This window comes from Panthera pardus, unplaced genomic scaffold (assembly GCF_024362965.1).
Source record: "Panthera pardus isolate Hobbes unplaced genomic scaffold, ASM2436296v1 HiC_scaffold_10, whole genome shotgun sequence".
NCBI classification, from domain to species: Eukaryota; Metazoa; Chordata; class Mammalia; order Carnivora; family Felidae; genus Panthera; species Panthera pardus.
The window spans coordinates 70,140,519-70,160,702 of NW_026526655.1; the positions used below are offsets into that span (position 1 = coordinate 70,140,519).

The 20,184-nt window shown below is 39.3% G+C and overlaps 1 protein-coding gene across 7 annotated transcripts in view; it reads right to left on the minus strand.

Annotated features, from left to right (window-relative positions):
* Positions 1 to 2,804: 2,804 nt before the first annotated feature.
* SLC4A10 (solute carrier family 4 member 10) overlaps positions 2,805 to 20,184 on the minus strand; it is a 294,893-nt gene continuing 277,513 nt past the window's right edge. For 5 of the 7 annotated variants that reach the window (XM_019457640.2, XM_019457673.2, XM_019457667.2 and 2 more), the window contains 3 exons: positions 14,235 to 14,302; positions 10,948 to 11,064; positions 2,805 to 4,922 (listed from right to left, as the gene is read on the minus strand). In XM_019457640.2, the coding sequence (XP_019313185.1) occupies positions 4,856 to 4,922; positions 10,948 to 11,064; positions 14,235 to 14,302 (252 nt within the window). In that variant the 3' untranslated portion in view covers positions 2,805 to 4,855. Of the gene's footprint in view, positions 4,923 to 10,073; positions 10,113 to 10,947; positions 11,065 to 14,234; positions 14,303 to 20,184 lie in introns of all 7 variants that reach the window. The other 2 variants (XM_019457651.2, XM_019457647.2) reach the window with 2 other exon arrangements.

Consider the following 20,184-nt stretch of genomic DNA (forward strand, 5'->3'; position numbering starts at 1 on the left):
ATGAGTCACAAAGAAAGTGTAACATACTAAGAAATATTACTCATCTTAACTTGATTCTGGTTGCGTGACCTGGAAGGAGTACCTTGTTAAGGAGGGCGGAAGTCGCTCCTCGCCTCCTGCTGGAGACTCAGTGCACTGCAGCCTGGATAAGGTGGACATGGGTTAGAATCTCCGCAGCACCACTCAAGCGAGAAACATTTTCAAGAGCGCTAGTCTCTTTGAACCCCAGTTTCTTAATTTGAAAGAAGAACAAAAACACCTACTTCACAGAATTTTTGCCTTGCTGTGAAGAGTTGTGCATACACTATGCCGGCATTGTATCCATGCGGGCACCCTCAACCCCACCCTTCCCCTCCTCCTATTCACAGCTATTGAGCTTTTTATCTTGGTTTATGACTCCACTGATGATTCCATAGATTACACAGTTCCCCACCTTAGGTGTCTGTGTCTACAGGTGCTGGGTACACAAAGGTGTTCAGTAAGCATTCGTTTTTGCTTTCTATACTGCCATACCAGCGAGAGTCTTTTCTTGGATCTTTAATACATTCTTAATAAGATGAGCAGCAGCATTTTGTGATATATTTTACGTAGGATTCTGTCCGCAGCCTTTCCCAGCTGGAGAAAAATCCGAACACAGACCTAGGCTCTGGAAAGTTACAAAGAAGGGACAAAACGCTATTCCTAATTTTTAAGGAACTTATAAACAAATGGAAAGAATAAGTCACATGGCAGAAATCTAGAACTACACACACCAGAAGCAAGAGAATCTACGTACAAAGCTAAGTCCGTGGTAAGAACTATGAGATGAGCAGGGTGAAAATGTGGGCGGGGAAAGGTGGTTTCTGGATTCATACGGGCTGCCATTGGCTGAATTTTGTACTACACCTACATTTCTTTCATAGTCTCAGGATTACTATTGATACCATGCTTTTCAGAACTTTTTTTTTCAGATACAACCCAAAACATATCATATAAAGGAATGTTCTACATGAAAACATTTATAGTAAAACTATTGTATTTGGAGTTACCTACATACCTAAGGAGTATGCTTCAGCCTGTTGGGTTTCAGTCACAATAAAAGTTTAGAGACCACTCACAGAGTGTTTGCTTGGAGCCTCACAGTCACCCTGGATCCCTAAAGAAATGATTCCACTTTGTCCCCCACTATAGTCGACTTCCACTGCGCTGCTAGACTCATCTTTCCAAAAATCCATGCCTCTCCATTACTCAAAACTTTTAACGGACAAAGGGCAAAGATCATAATATACAATTTAACATCATTTTACAATAGAAGTGATCAACATCTATTTCTACCTTTTCTCACAGGTCTTCATTACTCTCCTAACACTCCACCATCCTGGGCTGTTTGCTTGGTTCCAAATATGCCATACATCAAATATGTCAGGCTCCGGTTACACCATATAGCTTTACTTTTTTATTTCATTTTTATTTCAATACTGGCATGTGTTTGAGAATCTTTGCAGCTCTTGGAGTAGGTTTCCTTCCCTATTTCCATCCTAATTCATATGCTACCTCTTATATAACATTTTCCTCAAACTCTGCCCTACTCAAAGTTCCATCTTTAAGTTATTCTCTGCTTTCATTATGCAGCCAACTCAGTACATACCGCATTGTGCTCTAGCTATGTATCTACTGTGCCCTTGGAAGCAAGGACCACAGTTCTCTTTTCAAAGTTCCAGGTCAAAAGTAGTGGCCAGTACACCAACAGAAGCTGAACTGGAGTTGTATCAGTGAGCTGCAGCTTTCTGAGGAAAACAACCAAAGAGATCTCAAAAATAAAGTAAGCAATCCTTGAACACTGGGCTTCTTTGAGGGGACTGATTACAAGTAATCTTTCCCAATGGAAATTTAGACAATCATATATCCAAATCGCTCTCACACAATTTTCAAATGCTTGTAAATCTCATTTCCTTTCAACTGATGAATATATGAGATAGTTTATTAGAACATTTGGGTAGCAATGTTGAAACAATAGTAAAATAATCAGGTGACCAGGAGTGAACAGCTACAGCTGAGCAGGAACAGAGGTAGATCAGTGCAGATAGAAAAAAAAAAAAAAATGAGCCACACTTTTAAGAGCCAAGAAAAATCCTAAAAGATCTAGATCTAGGGATTGTGTTGAAATAGAAGTGGCTTGTGAATTGTCAGTGGAGAGTTTCTATCAAGCTATGAATTTAAACTACACACCAAGGAGATAGATTAAATTTAGGGAAAAACTTCCCAGTATCAAAGGCTGTTAAATGGTAGCAATTATAAAGTATACTCACGAGTCAAGAGAAAAATGCTGAAGTACATTCAAGTTCTGAATGTAATTACTTCTATAACATACTGGCAGACGGCTACAAAAGAAAAATAGTCCCATCTGACCCATTGTAACAGGGAGGAGAGAAATTTTAGGAAATGCTTTTCCCATGGTGTGTGTGTGTGTGTGTGTGTGTGTGTGTGTGTGTGTGTGAGAGGGGGGTAAAAACCGAAGTTTATGGAGTTCTAATAATGGGAAAGCCTACCAAAGACCTTGGAAGGTTTTACTAGTCTGGGAGCAATGCCATTTGCACCCAATTCATTGCTTTCTGGAAAAATGAAGAGATATATCCTACTATAGCTCTCATAATATTCTGTTCATAAGGTTCAAATTGTCTGAACACTCTTGAAATATCTGCATCACCAAATTTTCTTCACAGGGGTGTTTAAACTTAAATATTACGTTCAAACAATTAAAATGTTCTACATCGATTTACTGACTAACACTAAGGAGAAAAAAGACAAGACACTTTGCATCACAATTTAAAATGTGCAAGGAAATTAATTAGGATAAATATTTATTTCCACATAACATTTCTTAGTTGTGAAAAACACAATATCCTAGTCACATTTACACATTACTTGAACTTTGCAATAAATTACATTCAAGATATTCAGTAATTTTGACCAGGAATCTGAGGAGATTAGGAGGAAATATATAACACTACATTTTTTTCTTATATTTTATATGATTTCAAAATATTAGGATTGACATAGAGCATTAAAATTCACACGAGAACAAAATAACTATAAAAATACTCAGAAATACAGAATTTCATTGGATATGATTGCTTATTCAAATAAGTGATCATGTGAAGGTCTAAATTCACTATGATCATTTGTAACAGAATGGTTATTAATGTATTAAAACACTAGGAGGCTGCTTTTAGGACTGACTGGCATGCACAGCTAGTCTAAATCATAAAACAATGGGAATGTTTACAATGTAGTATCTGTATTATAAAACACACAAAGGCAACACATTTGGAATGGAAAATTTCTGTGTTTTTCCTTGGCATTTATAAACACAGATTTTATTAACTGCAAATTATCTGTATATGTTTTTAGGTTTATGTTCCGTAAAAGAGATGGCTCCTCAAAAGACTGTGAGAGGAATTTTCAGAAAGTATCAAAATGTTGAACCTAATGGAAGCTTTGTTGGGTTTTTTAAATTTCCCTCACAAGCTTAATCACAAGAGGATTTTTTTTCACTGTTCATATGCAGTTATACACAAAATATGTAATTAATAGTTTGGAAAAGCCACAGGGCTCTGAATTATTGTAAAATAGAACACCGCAGATTATAAGGTTGGTGATCACTGGTGATTCTTAGGAAACAAGAGCACTATAAGATTCCATCTTTATTAACTTCACATTCATCTAAAAAGAAATGAAATACTGTATTTTTAGTAATGCTCGGAAATTCTTAACTTTGCTTCCTCTTGTACAAGCTCAGTAAAAATGGATTCTTTCAGATGGACTGAAATATCTACAGAACCCTCTCAAACAGAATCTGAAATTTTCATTTAAAAGATTATTTTTCTACAACATGCATTCAATTAAAAAGTGGAAAAGAGCTTTGCAGAAGGAAAAAATTACAGTTGGAGACCTGTCAGCCTAACATTAGAACATGATTCAGAAGCAGCAGTAAGCAGTACGTGACCTTTAGCAGCAGAGTAACTGGGGAGTGAAATTTCACGTACGAGGCTTCACCATGTGGCCTTCCACGAGTGTGTATAATAGGTTTATTTGGAAAACATTTGTTTTTAATGGGAGAGAAATTTAACAGCATATTTCTGATAAAGATTTATACTGAAAATCTCACAAAACTTACAAAGTTTTCCGGAAGTATTTCATACAAGCCTAGTATTTGATGGTGTGATCACAACTTGAATCACTAACCGACCACTACTTGACTCTCTGCATTAGTTTCTGATTCTTTTAAACAAGTTGTGAACAGGTTCTATGTATTGTTTCAAAGGACTTTAAGTTTTAGTTAGATATATAAACTCTTACGTATTAAATGTATTGTAATAAATCAAGGAAATGCATAAATACAATTATTAAAAAATGTTTCCAAACAAACTTTTCGATTGGGGTCTTCTGAAAGAAGTCACTAACGCTAAGCTATAAAAAAATAAAAAGAAGTAAGACTACCTTTCAAAATTCTGCTGAATGAAATGACCAGGTAGCTTCAGGTCACTAAAGTAGGAAAATACAAACTAGGTAAATATGACATCTCTTTAAGAAAGCTATTGCTCTCATAAAACCAACGATGAGAATCCAGTGTTTACAAATGTCTAACATACAGCAAGGAGCACACAGATTCTTGCATTAGCTATTGTCTATGCTCACAAGGGTATCTCACTGTTCAGAAGTTTAAACACAGAAATGAAACAAATTATTGCACTACTTACAGTGTGAAGGTGGATTTGGGATGAGAGACAGAATTTACAATACATGATCAAAGCAGTTTTATTAATAATTGTGGTGCTCTTCTCATATATATGTAAAAAATAAATTGAAGATCAAGTCATAGACAAGTCTCCCTGTCAACACCTTTCCCTGAGTCCGCTTTCTTCTCTTTTCGGCTTTCAATGCTACAGGGGGAAGAAAAGGAGAAATGTATTACTGCAATCCAGCACGGAGACTGTGAGGTCTGCTTGCTCAGACACAAAACCCATCAGCCCCAAAGTACCACACGGGCCCTTAGCATTGCTCTTTCATGCTGCGAAGCATAGCTAGATAGCAACAATTACAACCCCCTGCACTCGGTGAGATGGAAACCAAGAACTGCAGAAAGGGAGAAATTCAAAAAACAGTAACTAAAACACAAAAATCAGACATTTTTAAACAGTTCCAAAAGCATGCAAGATTAATACCATGGTCCTCATTTGGGCAAAGGAATTACTGCTAATTGTTGAAAATGCCAGTCCTGCCCCCGTCTGAAGAAAGCACTGACATCATAATGACACCACAGAGATGTCACGGTAGGTATTTCAGGGCTCGCTCGAGTGGCTCATCCTTTGTGCACAGACTGGATCCTGATTTTTGGTGAGAACTATGTCATGGTCTGTTGGAAAGACACATCTCCACTGTCGTCGGGGAGGCAGTCACCCCACACACTGCCCTCCACACACCTGTGAAGACTGAGCGTCACCCTGTCCATCAGAGGAACAATGTTTTACCTCACTGCTTCTGTAATGAACTCATTCCCAAGTGACTTCTGTTTTTTTATCTGCTATCCAATTAACCTTATCAGCGGGCAAGCTGGTAACAAAACTCTACCACTTCTGTCTTCGTGGGGTATTTTTTTGGTCTTTTCCCAAAGATCACTTTTCCTACTCTCATGTTGACAGTTTTCGTGGAAAACTCAAACAGTGTGCTCACGTGCGAGAAGCTCACAGCAAGAATACAGGCTTCGGGGCAGGGGTGGGGGGTGCACAGAATGGCTTACTCCCCAGTGACCCTCAGCACAGGGCAGCGTCGCCCCCACCTGGGGCCTCTCCTGTGCCTCCCTGCCACTGATTCAAGGGGTGAGTGGCAACTGGCCTCTGGGGCCCCGAGCTGGAAGAACCCACACACTTTCACTGGCCACTTCTTCCCTTAACCTAAATTTATGAGATAGTTGCCAGTGGGGAAACCCTTGGTTTTAGAACTCTTCTCCAAGTAATAAAGTGACAGTTAAAGCCTCCTCCCCAGCCCACCCCCCCCCCCGCCTTTCTATGCGGCCTCCTGCGCAGCTTTCTTAGTGGTCAACAACTTAGACACATTCTACGAGTGTGTTTTTCAAATTGCTTTTCCTCCAATTCAAGCTCGAAACAGCCCTTCTCAGTTGTCACCACCACCCGGCGCCATCAGGTAAGAAGTGCTGCAGCTTCTGCCGTCCGTGGCACGCTGCCAGCACTGCGAGCTGGTGTGAGCGAGCGTCTATGGCACCCGGGTTTATGCCTGCCACACTTCTCAGCACGCACTACTTACAGGTCAGAGCAAAGCAACTTTTCTCCCTTGTCTTTTCTCCTTCCACAAGAAGAGATGACAGTGTGCACATGATGTGTTGAGAGCCTTAACTCTGTATTTTTAACTCCTCTATCTGCATGACTCACTTCCTTCTACTTTAAGTGCCTTTCATATGACAAGTGGCTGCTATCCTACTTTTCAAATTAACTTTTCCTTGGGCTTTACCTGGCTCCTCGTCTCTTCTCTTCCGCCAGACAAAACCAGTGAAAAAGGGAAGGCATGGGGCAGCGGAGGAAGCCTGGACTTGGAACTGGAAGGTTAGGTTCAGTTTCCGGAAGCCAAGAAGGAACTCTGTGACCTTGGACTAGTTGTTTAATCTCTCTGCAGCTTGGTTTCCTCATCTGTAAATTTGAACTATATGAGTCCCCAAATTCTCTTGTAGCTCGAAGGCCAGGATTCTGAAGCTGGCATTCTCAATCGCAGTGGGGCCCTATCTTTTGAAAGATAGACTACAAGAGCCCATCTGTAGGAGACCCTAGGGATGCAGACACACTGGCACGGTTCCTGTGTGCATAGTGCTAAGTTCCATAAGCTTTTTATAAATGAGCACATTCCCAATGGCACTATTAGTCACCAAGTGGTGAGAAAAGATTCAGAATGTTGACTTAATTCACAGATAATGCTTCCTCCTGATGTCCTGCTTTGGTCCTACTGGTTGGTTACAAAACAATAACCGAATAAATGATCAGGGCTTTTTTCCCTTCTCTAAAACTGGTGGCTTTGGTGTCAGATTAGATTTCAACAAACTTATAAAGCAGAAATTTTATATCCAGCTCAAAACTTCTATGAAAAATATTATTGACCTGAACCCATCTTCTTACTGTATGCCTATTACTGTCTTTATTTCCTTGTTACATTCATTTTTCACGATTCCAATAAGTTCTAAACTTTCATTGTAATAAATATACATATTTACTAAATATGTAGCACATCTATGATGTGCTATTGCAGTAGATACATATTACATAGCTGTTGGGTACCAGGTACTCTGCAAAGACCAAGGGATACAAGAGAGATGAGACAGTGCCCTGCCCCTGGAGGAGTCACATTTTAAAATCTAAAGAAATAATATTTCAGGAGAGAGCAGAACATGACCCTCTACCTTCATGCTGCCAACTAGTGATCTAGGAAACTGTTATGTTTCAATCACACCAAAATAGTTGTTGCAAACAACATTTACGAAGAAGTCATGACAGGGCATAGGCCTAGGAAATCACAGCAAAGGAGGAGAATCCAGGATGGAAGAAGGTGGTGGAAGTGGGCAGCCAGAGAGGAGCAGAGAAGATGGTCCCAGAGCCTAGCCTCTGCCACCAAGGCAACACCAAGCACTGTTTTTCCTAATGTTGCCAGGTACCTTCCCAAGAAATGTCAATCTCGGTGTCAGTTGTTCGCCTATTCTGATGCAATGTGTGGTTTTTAACGAGACCTATTTCTGCCAATCCAGTTCAAGAAGCCACAGAGGACCTTGTCACGTGTATGCGCAGCACTGTTGAACAAGGATCAAATTAGACATCCTGCAGATGTGGTCAAATTTTCAGTGAGTTCTGATATCCTTCTTTCAATCAGGCGAGATAAAATATCGTTGACAACGAACGGTGGATGAAATGATGGATAAAATACAAGTGCTATTCCCAACTGCACTGTGGAAAAGTATCTAAGCTTCTCTAATAGGCATACAGGACCAATAGCAAGGGACAGGATGGAGAATAAGGAGAGGGCCCGTGTCAAAAACCGCAAGGAAGCCAACTTAGGCCTCAAGAGATACAGACCCTGGTAAATGGGTCTTTAGGTTTGGGTTTAATTTAGTTTAGTTTTATGCACCAAGAGATACTCTAGTAGGCACAACACTGTTAGAGTTCTTGGTCATCAGATTTCAATACCTTCAACAGACACACCATGAAAAAGCAATGGCTTTGGGAGGGTATTGTTGTTATTAGTGTTGGTGGTTTTTGGATTTCTGGAAGCCACACACTCTGCCAAGTTTCACTGTTATAAAGATGAAAGACATTAACCATTAACCAAGAGGAATTTTTCACCTGGAAAGCTACAGACAATCCATCTAAAGGTAAACTTTCATTGCACAATAGTTTGAATCTCATGTTAGGAGGAAGGTATGTTCAAAGAGTAAGAAACAGGGGTGCCTGGGTGGCTCAGTCGGTTAAGCATCCAACTTTGGCTCAGGTCATGATCTCATGGTTTGGGAGTTCAAGCCCCACATCGGGGTCTGTGCTGACAGTTCAGAGTCTGGAGCCTGCTTCAGATTCTGTGTCTCATTCTCTCTCTGCCTCTCCCCCCACTTGTACTCTCTCTCTCAAAAATAAATAAATGTAAACAAAAATAAAAATTTAAACAAAGAGTAAGAAACAAGTGGTTGTATCAAAATATAAAGGATGGTCCTAATTAAAACTGAACCTGCTTAAAGCACACTACATTGTTTTACAACAACTAGTTTTTTTTGTGGCGAAAAGCATCACCTGACTATACTATTTACTTTAAGGAGTACCTAAAATACTATGACATAAAATTTTTTGCTTGAACCAAAGAAAAGCAGAGAAGGAGTTTGTACTATGGCTCCATTTAGTACAGGAAGAAAAGCAATCTATAAGTTGGTTGTCTCAAATTTTCTACATATTCTCATGGCTGGCATTTTATTTTGAGCTCATAAACCTGGAGTTCCCATTTTTTTAAAAAAAAATCAGAGAAATGCCATATTTTTAATGTGAACGAGTCCATAAGCACATATTTCAATGGGTTTAAGAAATTACCCTTCTCATAATTCTGATTTTCTTCCAAGACCAAAACAGAATTACTGTGAGGATGACTCTATCAGACTGTAGCGGGGATCTTTGGGGAAGGAAGATAAAGCATGTTTTAGAATAAAATATGACTTCTGTTTGAGCCAAGCAAAGAAATACATGAAGATTTTAAAGCCCTGTTACAAGACAGAAAACATCAATCAGAAGTCTTTGAGGGAGCCTACTGAGTAACTTATATTAACCTCCTTTGGACTAAGTGTTAGAAGTAGTTGTTAAGGATGGAGAGAGGGAGAGGGGGAGGGAGGGAGAAGGAGGGAGAGAGGGGAGGGAGAGAGGGGAGGGAGAGGGAGAGGGGGAGGGAGGGAGAGAGAAAGAGAGAGAGAGAGAGAGAGGTGACTAATTCCAGATTTCTGGGATGAGAAGACTGTGCACATCCACTGTTTGTCTTTTTGGGATAGAGATGACATTGAAGCAGCATGCCATTTTGGGGTGACAAAAACCAGCAACAAGAGATATTCTGTAAGTCTAATGTATCATCTTTTCTGAGCCCATGTTTCCAAATATTTCTCATGAAGCCAGATAAAGCTTGCAGGTTTGGAAGCATGTGGTGCATAAATGGAAGCTCCCAGCTTTGCAATTTCTTAATTCAAGGATAAATTTTCTTTTTTTTCCAATATAGAAATTTGATGTCATCACTAAAAATGGTGCTGTGCGATTTGTTGATTTATATATGATGTATTTGTGTAAGTCATGTAGGAAAAAAAGTTCACTCAAGCTTCCAACCTTCTTAAAGAGCTGAGTAGTTATAGGAACACCATAAACACTCAGTCCGATACTGGATCTAAGCCCAAGCCTCTCCATGCCTTTTGCCTCCCCAAAACTCACACAGAGAACATAGGCTGACCAGGTTTCTAGAAGACACCATTTAACACAGGAAATACAACCAAGGAATAGGTTTGAGGGAGAGGGTCTTACCTTTGGGGAATCAGCTTCTAGAGTGATTAGGAAGGGGAGCTTATGACAAAAATGTAATATAAAAATTAAGTAGAAAAAGTTAATTTAAGGTCATGAAAATAAAGGAACTTAATAACTAAACACTGTCCCAAATCCCTCAATCACTCTTTAATAAGAAGAGCTATTAGCATAACACAGAGATTTTTCTTCAGATCAGTATCTAAGAAGACTGGATGGTTTGAACGCTTATAAATTCTGGAAAATTCAGTTGGAAATCCTGTGATGACTCTTCATATTTAAGGACACACTCTTCCCCAGCATGCATTTACAACTTAGCATCCACAACTATAGGAGTGGTTTGTAATGTTTGCATACAGAGAAATACGAATGCATAGAACTTTCTGGAGCTGAAAGTTTTGGAGTAAGGAAGTTAGGGAAGATTTTCAGGGAGTTGGAACAGGAACCTGGAAATATACTAAGTGCAAAATCACCATTACATGTGCATATGGGGCTTAAGAAAGGACAATGGGGGAGTGCAAAATGTGGGCAGATATCTAAGAGGGTTCTGGGAAGTGGGTGATGAGTGAATATAATGGAACTTTATTGCAAAAGAGTAGGCCAAATGAATGTCCGAAAGTGGCCTGCATTGGGACTCATTTACAGCACCATTCTCCCCACTGTCATAGTTTTGGAATAAGCTTTTAATCTGAAAGGGAGATGTTGAAAAACATACCAACAAATGTGCCAATTACAATTTCTGCCTACTTTTAAAAAGAGTTTTCTAAAATATTTTAGACCTAAATTCAATGGAAACCAATACTATTCCTTCCCTAATAGATTCATGTCATAAAATGATTGGAATCAGTACAAATTCACATTATTTTGGAATTCAAACCTTTTAGAAGGAAAGCTTGACTCCTTATCTTTTGAGTTATCGGCAGTCATCAGAAGGTTCCTCCACAAGGCAGTCTTTGACATTTCATCGGAGATATTGATCACAGATGGATCATCTCTAGATAGGAGTTTACCCAAAATGAAATTTAAAAAAATTAAGTAATTGCAGTTATCTAGTGATAGAAACTAAATATAGGACAGTCTTATACCTTTGTACAGTATTTTTCACAGTTAAAAATTAAGAAGTAAATAGTTCTCTCAATTATTTTTTTAAAATCTATGAAAAACAAAAATCTCAACAAAAGATTCTAGTTATATAGACACTGGTTTTGGCTAGAGTTCTCCTAATTCATTTCAAATTACAGAGATGAGTTTCTGTGTGTTTACTGCTTGGGCTCTTGCCCCTACATTCGCAGCCGAGCAGATCAACTTCAGTCTCCTGCTCAGACGCTACAGTGGCTCTCACACACTTAGAAAAAAAAGCCTGGCAGGGGTGCCTGGGTGGCTCAGTCAGTTAAGCATCTGACTCTTGGTTTCAGCTCAGGTCACTTGCTGTTTGTCAGTTCGAGCCCTTCATTGTGCTCTATGCTGACAGCATGGAGCCTGCTTGGGGTTCTCTGTCTCTCTCTTTCTGCCTCTCCCCTACTTTCTGTCTCTCTCTCTCTCAAAACAAACAAACAAACAAACAAACAAACAAACATTAAAAAGACAGAGAAAGCCTGGTAAGTGGACCATAGGCTCTGTCCCTGCCCTCACCCTCCAAGTTCATCTCCTGCCATTACAGCCCTGCTCCTTCTACTCTGGCCACAAGCAGTGGTCTCCCGACTATTCTGGAAAACTCTGGGCTTGCTGCCTCAGGGCCTCGTGTTTGTCCTGCCTTCTGCCTATGATGTTCCTTTACATGGTACAACTCTTTCCCTCCTTTGTTTAAATGTCACCTACTCAGGCCTTTGCTGACTACTGTATTTAAAATTTCTGGGCCACCTGAGTGGCTCAGCCAGTTAAGCATCCAACTCTTGGTTTCAGCTCAGGTATAATCTGTTTGTGAATTCAAGCCCCACGTCAGGTCTGCACTGACAGTGTGGAGTCTGCTTGGGATTCTCTCTCTGCCTGCCTCTCTCTCTCTCTCTCTCTCTCCCCCTCCCTCAAAATAAATAAACTTAAAAAAATAAAAGAAAATCTCTATTTCCATCCACTCAGAGTACCCTCATCCTCTTTTGCTTTTTGTTTTTATTGCACTTTTCACCATCTAAAACACTATCCCATATTACTTGTGCTTTTATTTTTGGCCCCCCCACCTCTATTCTACTTGAATATAAGTTTTATGAGGATGACGATTCTTGACCATTCATCTGCTACTGTTTCCCCAAGAGTCAAGCAGGGCCTGACACTTGATGCCCACTCAATAAATACTGGTTGAATAAATGAAGGCAGTCTGTGTGTTTGGCAGATATCTTTCCAAATGACTAGAAAGGCCTTCAACATCAGGGCGCGTACAATGCTGGGTGCTTTGTTTGCATTTTAAAATGGCACCAATTTTAAGTGACGTCCAGAATTCTCTAAAATATTCCCAGGGCTAGAAACACAACCAAATAGAAGCAGAGATAAATTATAGGCCAAGTCAAAGAAAGTTTCAAGTGAGGAAACAGCACTCTTCTTACTGCACGAGGAAAAGATACCCTGCTGTGAAAAAAAACCACCTTCTATAGAAATCCTAGGCTGACCTCACATGACCCTCATCAGTGGTTGTTCACAGGCGGCAACAAATTAGACTTTTTTAGAGAGACACCAAAGGTCTGGAGCAAAACCTTGGGTCTCACAGGGTCCCTCCCTTCCCAGTCTGGACAAGTGTTCTTTTTAGTTCCTCAAATCCAGCAGCCCCTAGTAACTCAAAGCATGAAATCAACCAGTTTCCAAAAGAATGTCATATGGAATACATGTTTTTCACAATATTATGTGACAAAGAGCCTTGTAAGCCAAAGAGTTTAGAAAATACTGGATTGGGGAGCCTGGCTGGCTCAGTCAGTTAAGTGTCTGATTCTTGACTTCAGCTCAGGTCATGATCTCAGGGTTCATGAGTTTGAGCCCCCACTGGGCTCTGTGCTCACAGAGTGAAGTGTGCTTGGGATTCTGTCTCCCTCTCTCTGCCCCTCCCCCATTTGCACTCTCTCTCTCTCTCTCTCTCTCTCTCAAAATAAATAAAAACAAGCTTAAAAAAAAAGGAAAAGAAAATTCTGATTAAAGAAAATTAAACTTAAAAAAAAAAAAACATACAGCACTACTTAGATTCTTTAATATGCCAATATACACTATGAATCTCCAAATGGAAATGTGGTATGGAAATTTATCTAACCAAAGAATCCTTTTGAGAGGGGTACCACATGAGACCAAGTATCTATCTACAAAACACACGTGGGAATATATTGATTCAATGAAACAATCAACAGGCTTTTAAAACTTACATACTGTTTAAAAAAAGATAAAATGCCTTCTCATGTTTAGGTGGTAGATAATTATATTTTAAAAACCTAGGTAATGTGATTTTACAGTCAGACCCTGAAGATCTAGAAGATTTTTCCAATTTTTTTGGTAAATACTATGATAAATTCTTTCCAGAGGGAAAAGTTTTCTCTGTTTTTTTATTGGCATGGTCTTAAATTATCCTTAAGTGCTTCAATATCTATATATCTGTACGTAATTTTTGCCCAGATATGTTTTTAAGTTTTTATTATAACTCACAGGCATTTGCATTCTTTTGTTATGTCTTTGTGCATAAAGAAGATAGGCATATTTTGGAGAGTTACATAAATACTTCCTAAAATGGCTGGTAGATGTGAATCCTTGAACTCAGGAAATAGATCATCTCTTTGGAAGTGCCATTTTTTAGGGGTAACTTCCCAGAGTTCAAACATTTCCCAGAGTTCAAACATGATCACTGGATCAATGTAGTGAATACCTAGCTCATTTATTCTGGAATTGAATCTTGACCAGTCTTCAACTGATACTTTTAGAGCTTTTGTATACATTATAAAATATGAGAAGAAAAGACTTCAGACAACAGTCCCCTGCCCCCCTTCATTTTCAGCCACTTGCCCCTACTCACGCAGCTACCAGTGTCAGAACTTAGTTCTAGGACAAGGTAATCTAAGTCCTACTTCCATTTCTTTCTATTCTGACACAGCTTCAACAAACCTTTGTAGGAATGCACACAGTTCACAATTCTTAAGTAAAGTATACAACAACACGTTTCATGACTCCAAGTGGTGTGCTTTTCCACGCATATCTTACCTATAGTGCCCTTCCAATGGGAGCTGTACTGTGCCCTCATCTTCCATAGCTAGCATACTTTGTTCTTCCTGGAAAGACAAATGTAAAACATACAAAGTGAACCTGATGAATCTCCATTTTACATTAAAGAAGAAACACAGATTAATGTTTCACTATCTCATTAACCTCAGGACCTTCCACTTTGTTTGCATTTATTAATGCTAGCACAGGTCCTTTCGATAAAGTATCAGCTACCAAGAACATAAGTAATTAATGAGAGTCCCCTACCACAAAGTAATTTAAATGCTAGCAACAATCTCCTTCATGTCACTCAATGTAAAACGTGGTTAATTTCCAAGCAGATTTTTAAAAATAATCTACATTTTAAAAGGAAAAGAGTACGGGTAATGTAATTGTTTTCATTGTTATAAAGTGTACATTACATTCCCAGAATGCTCTGTTAGAAGGGAATGAGGATGTATTTAGAGAGGTGGTTCTCAAACTTTATTTTACATCAGAATCACATAGAGGGCTTTAAAAAATATACAGATTGCCAGGCCCCACCTCCAGAGTCTCTGATTCAGTGGGTCTGGAGTAGGGCCCAAGAATTTACCTTTTCCAGTGACTTTCCAGGTGATGCTGATTATGCTGGTCTAAGGACTACACTTTGAGAACTCCTGCTCTAGAGATTTGGAAAGAGACAGGAGAAGATGCCTTCCTGTATGGACCAAACACAGGTGTGTTTTCCACGAGGCACATCTTAGGCTTTAGTTTTGACTCAGATTTCTTCTTACAATGACAATATCCTACCCTTCCCCAACAAGTAGGGATATTTCATATAATCATTTCTTCATCTATAACACTTTAAAAGCATATCTTTATGATAAAGATAACCTTATGCTACCATATTAAAATGTCCTGGTTTAGGGGAGCCTGGGTGGCTCAGTCAGTTAAGTATCTGACTTCGGCTCTGGTCATAATCTCATGGTTCGTGAATTCAAGCCCCGTGTCAGGCTCTGTGCTGACGGCTCAGAGCCTGGAGCCTGCTTCGGATTCTGTATCTCCCCCTCTCTCTGCCCCTCCCCTGCTCGTGCTCCGTCTCTCTCTGTCTCAAAAATAAATAAACAATACAAAAATAATAAAATAAAATATCCTGGTTTAGTTTTCAATAATGTTATCAACCTTTTTCTATCCACCAAAATATTTTACTTATCTATAGATTGCAGCTTCTATTTAATGCATTTATTCTTCAAATGAGTCAATTACCAATGCTTAAGTTCAGAGAACAATGTGGGGCCATTTAAAGTTGTTAGAATCATTGGTTCTAAGTCCAAAAATGGAATTTTGTTTATTCTATTGTATTTATTGTTTTATTTGAGTCCAGTTGAGACACGAGGCTACTAGTTTCAAGTGTACGTGTAGTGACTCAACATCCCTACATCCCTATATGTATGCTGTGCTCACAAATGTACCTACCATCTGTCACCATACAACACTATTATAGGATCATTGACTATATTCCCTGAGCTGTGCCTTTTATCCTGTGACTTGTTCATTCCGTAATTGGAAATCTGTATCTCCACTCCCCTTCACTTATTTTGCCCGTCCCCTACCCCTTCCCTCTGGCAACCATCGGTTTGTTCTCTGTATTTATAGTTGATTCTGCTTTTTGTTTGTTTATTCATTTGTTCTGTGTTCTAGATTCCACATGAGTGAAATCATATGCATTTGTCTTTCTTAGTCTGACTTTTTTCACTTAGTATACTACCCTCTAGGTCTATCCATGTTGTCCCAAATAGCAAGATTTTATTCCTTTTTTGTGGCTGCGTAATATAGAAATGGAATTTTTAAGTTAGAGATGAAGAGCTAGATGATTTCTTGACCAAATGGGAACTGAAGAGAGAAAATAGGGTGGGCCTGGAGGCTTAGCAGTAGGTTGCCTGATCTAAGTCAGCTTCCAGAAAGACTTGATCTTTGGCTGATGTCATTTCTGGCAGGCAAGGCTGTTCCTAACATTATCCTCAATATACGGACCCTGGCCTCAAGTTGCATGCTGCCTCATCTGAAGAGCCCTTGTCATATTTCTTGTTACTTAAAGATACAGTGTTTTCCATCTGGAGCCTATTCAGCTAACCTATGAATATGAAATGTAATGTGGGGGCAGGTCTCATTTTCACTCTTGGAATGCTCTCTGTACGCATCCAATCTACTGACCAAGGCACGCTCCCCTCCTCTGGGACCTTATCCATCCTGCATACGGATATCTATGCCCAGTCTCTGTGGTGTACTAATGGAGAGGCCAGAGAGTACATGTCTCTGCTACTTCTCTACTTATAAGTTCCCACCCACACCCCCAACCAAAAACCCTATGCTACATTTATACTCTGTGGTACTAATGCACATGTCTTTTTCTCCCTTGCATTACAGGAACTAACCCTATTCTATTTCTCTCTTGTTCCTCAGGGACATTTGTTCTTTTAGGATTCATCTGATATACTTTACTACTTGTGTATTATGCCTATTTCTCTTGTCAATGGAAGGACTATTAAAACTAATTCGAAATGAGTAGACAGCAACCATTGGTTGGAAGTTACACATTTTAGCATTTGAGCAGAGTTAATCTGCTGCCTGGAAGAAGGCATGCCTTGCAAATGGGTTAGTCACTATATTTGGAACATAATACATATGTCATATTAACTTATATGCACAACACTGAGGCCATGGACAGAGCATATGTATTCTTGCAGGTAAAAAAGTTTACTTCTGCTATAGAAAACATTACCTTAATGCACATGGAAGGACATACAGAGAAAACAGTCAGTGATCCCAAATGCTATTTAAGTAAAACCAAGATACAAACAAAATGCAATTCTCTCCTTGTCCACTGAAAGGTAAGCTTGGCATATCGTATGTTTTCTGACTAACTTGGAATCAAATGTCAGGAAGGCATGTCGAAAGGTTTAATAAAGAGTACCATTCAAAAAGCAGAAGAGAGGAACAGCGTCACCAGCGCTTGGGTTACCTGGCAGCAGAAAACGAGGGCTCAAGATTGAACGTAACAGCGAAAAATTGGACCAAAGCTTTGGGAACAATTTTGTTTTTTCCTCAGATGATTTTCCACTTTTCTCTCCAATTGCTTTCAATAATTATTTTGCACTCTGTGGCTTGTTAGCATGTGTGGGCTTTATACTAGTCATAATTCTATCCAAACAAAAACTCATCACCTCTAAAGATAGCATTTCCAAGCCATGCTTATCTGAAGAAAAGGGGTGGCAGAGCAGCCGCTGCCTTGGGTGCCAGAAGGAAGCTGGGTGGGCCCCTGAGCCCAGGGACAGAGGGCCGGCTGCATCCCAGGCAGCGCTGTGAGGAAGCCAAAAATCTGAGACTTTCTGGGGAGGAACAGTCAAATCAGGCATTGGCCGTCACGACAATGACAACCTAGTTTATCTCAATCGTACAGGAACAGAGAGTGAGAGCACCCAGCTAAGTGCTACTTGTAAGTCAGAAGAACCTTGAAATGAGTTCCATTCAGCACTCTGCTCATACAGGGTCCCTCAAAAAATATGCTGAATTCTACAACATGGTGAAGATAGTAAAGGATGATGATCAAAGTTGACCCAAGGACATCTGAAGGGTTTTGCCAGTTTGACTAAAGGGCTACTCATGCTGTGATTTGAATGCTCTCTTTTCACTAAGATAGTCAAAGCATTTGTCAGATACTGAATTGCTGAAAGATAGTCAATGCTATATCCAGTAAAAGGCAGGAAAATTGAGGGTTAAAACAATGAATCTAATTTATAGCACTCAAACATTTACTGAGCATGTATTATGTGCAAGGCACACAGTGGAAAATCCGGGAGCCATTCACGAATCCATTTGTCAAATATGTATTAAGCATAATCTACATGACAGCCAGTCTGCTAGGTGCCCGCGATACAGCAACAAAGAGACAGACACTCTACTCTCAGAGGATGAGAAGGGTCATTGTAAAAAAATACAAGAAGAGAGGAAGTAGTATCTGGGCCAGTCTTATTTGATCAGTTCAGTAGAAGAAAGGAAGAAACTCTAGAAACAGTGCAGGCCAAGAATAAAAAGTAGAAATAAGTAAGATGTGTTTGTATGACAATGAACAACCAGACTGGCCTGAGCCAAAGGCCTGTGCTGAGTGGAAAATAAAATTGGAGTTAAAATGTGGTATGTTTTGATTAGTAGGATGTATGAATCTGAGTTATATTTTGTGATAGCATAAAAAATAATTTGTGTATCATGACAAAATGCTCTACCTTTAGTGAAATAGGTAGCATCTTTACTATATTCACCTCTCATGCAAAGTCTATATCTATGTAGGGACCCCCAAGTAGCTCAAAGTACAAACAAAGCAGAGAGCCAGTGTTCACAAAGATGGCTAGAATATTAGAGAAAATATTCATTAATTTTAGAATTCATAGATCTCAAAAAACGGAAGCGACTTTAGTGATCAAGTCTGACCCCTTTAGTTTATCCAAAAGGAAAACAAAGTCTACAGGACATAAGAAGTGTCAGACCATTTTCTTCTTTGATTACTAATAGAATAGAAAATGCTGCAAACATTACACACACACACACACACACACACACACACAAACTCTGAAAACCATAAAACTTGACATTTCTAAGAGCTATGTATTAAAAATGTCCAACAGATAGAAGAGCCATTACATACAACTACTCACTTCAACAATGAAAGCTAAAGGTATAGTCTATATAGAATTTACATAAATAATTGGATGCAACATATATTTTTCATCAGAATATTTGCTTCAGTATCTCTAAGTGACTTACCTAAATTATTACAAAATTCAGAAATTTTGATAGTGGAACCTTGGGTTTAGAAGATTATATTCTGGAGAACCAGATACTGTGGTTTTAGAAAAGGTCTTATCTCAAATTTTAGCATGCAGCAGAATGACCCGGATGTCTGGTTAATACAGATTTTTGGACCGATCTGCAGAGTTTTGATTCAATAAGGTCTGGAGTATGGTCCAAGAATGTGCATTTCTAAGAAGTTGCCTGGTGTTGGCTGATGCAGCAGAGGTCCTAGGACGACACTTTGAAAAAATCACTGCTTGAGGAAGAAGAATATGCTTGCCTCACTCTAAGATTCAATTACAAATAACATTTGCCTGTGTAATAATTAGGCCATGTTTCCCAAATCCACAACCAATTCTCATCTTTCTCAGCAGTAAGATCTGCTCTGTAATTTGTTTAACTGCACTTGTTCTTAGTTTGTTTTTTGCATCTTCTTGGCCTTGCTCATGATCCTTCTTCATACAGATCACAATTCTCACTTGCCTCTTGTTTTATTCCCATAGCATATATGTTAGAGTGAACCTCCCATAAACCAAGAAGTGTCAATATCATGATCACTGCCCAGAGCTGGATTTCCAGGATTTATCTAACATTAACTGCCTTCTGCCCCCACCCAGGAGCAAACATTCTGCTGGGGCTTTCTGCTTTTAACAGCAGCCCTTTTGTCAAATGTGTACAATGTCCTAGAGAATATTTAAGTAGAAAGGAAGGCATGTTGGTACTCTGAGCACATTTGGACATCCAGAATTTGATTCTGCAGTCTTCCCTTTACACAGAGCAATGTGCAAAATGTCAGGGTTCCAATATTCATTTCTATCCTGATTATAATCCTTTCTTTCTAAAAACTGAAGCATATGCATATGCATATGCATGAAGTACATGAAAATTTGGAACAGAAGCTCTGCGACCTTGGACTGGCCTGTGTAGCTATTTATTCTGCTTAACTCATTATTGAATTTTAAGGTCAAACTAATGTTTTCTCAATGCCATAAGACCAGAAGCGGGCTACTGATAAGAAAACCCTAGAGTATAAAGGTACAAGCTTGTAACTATCATCAAAAGGACAAAAGGTGAGCCTACTTTAAATTCAAGTCTCAGGGAGCTGAACATTTTCTGCTATTTA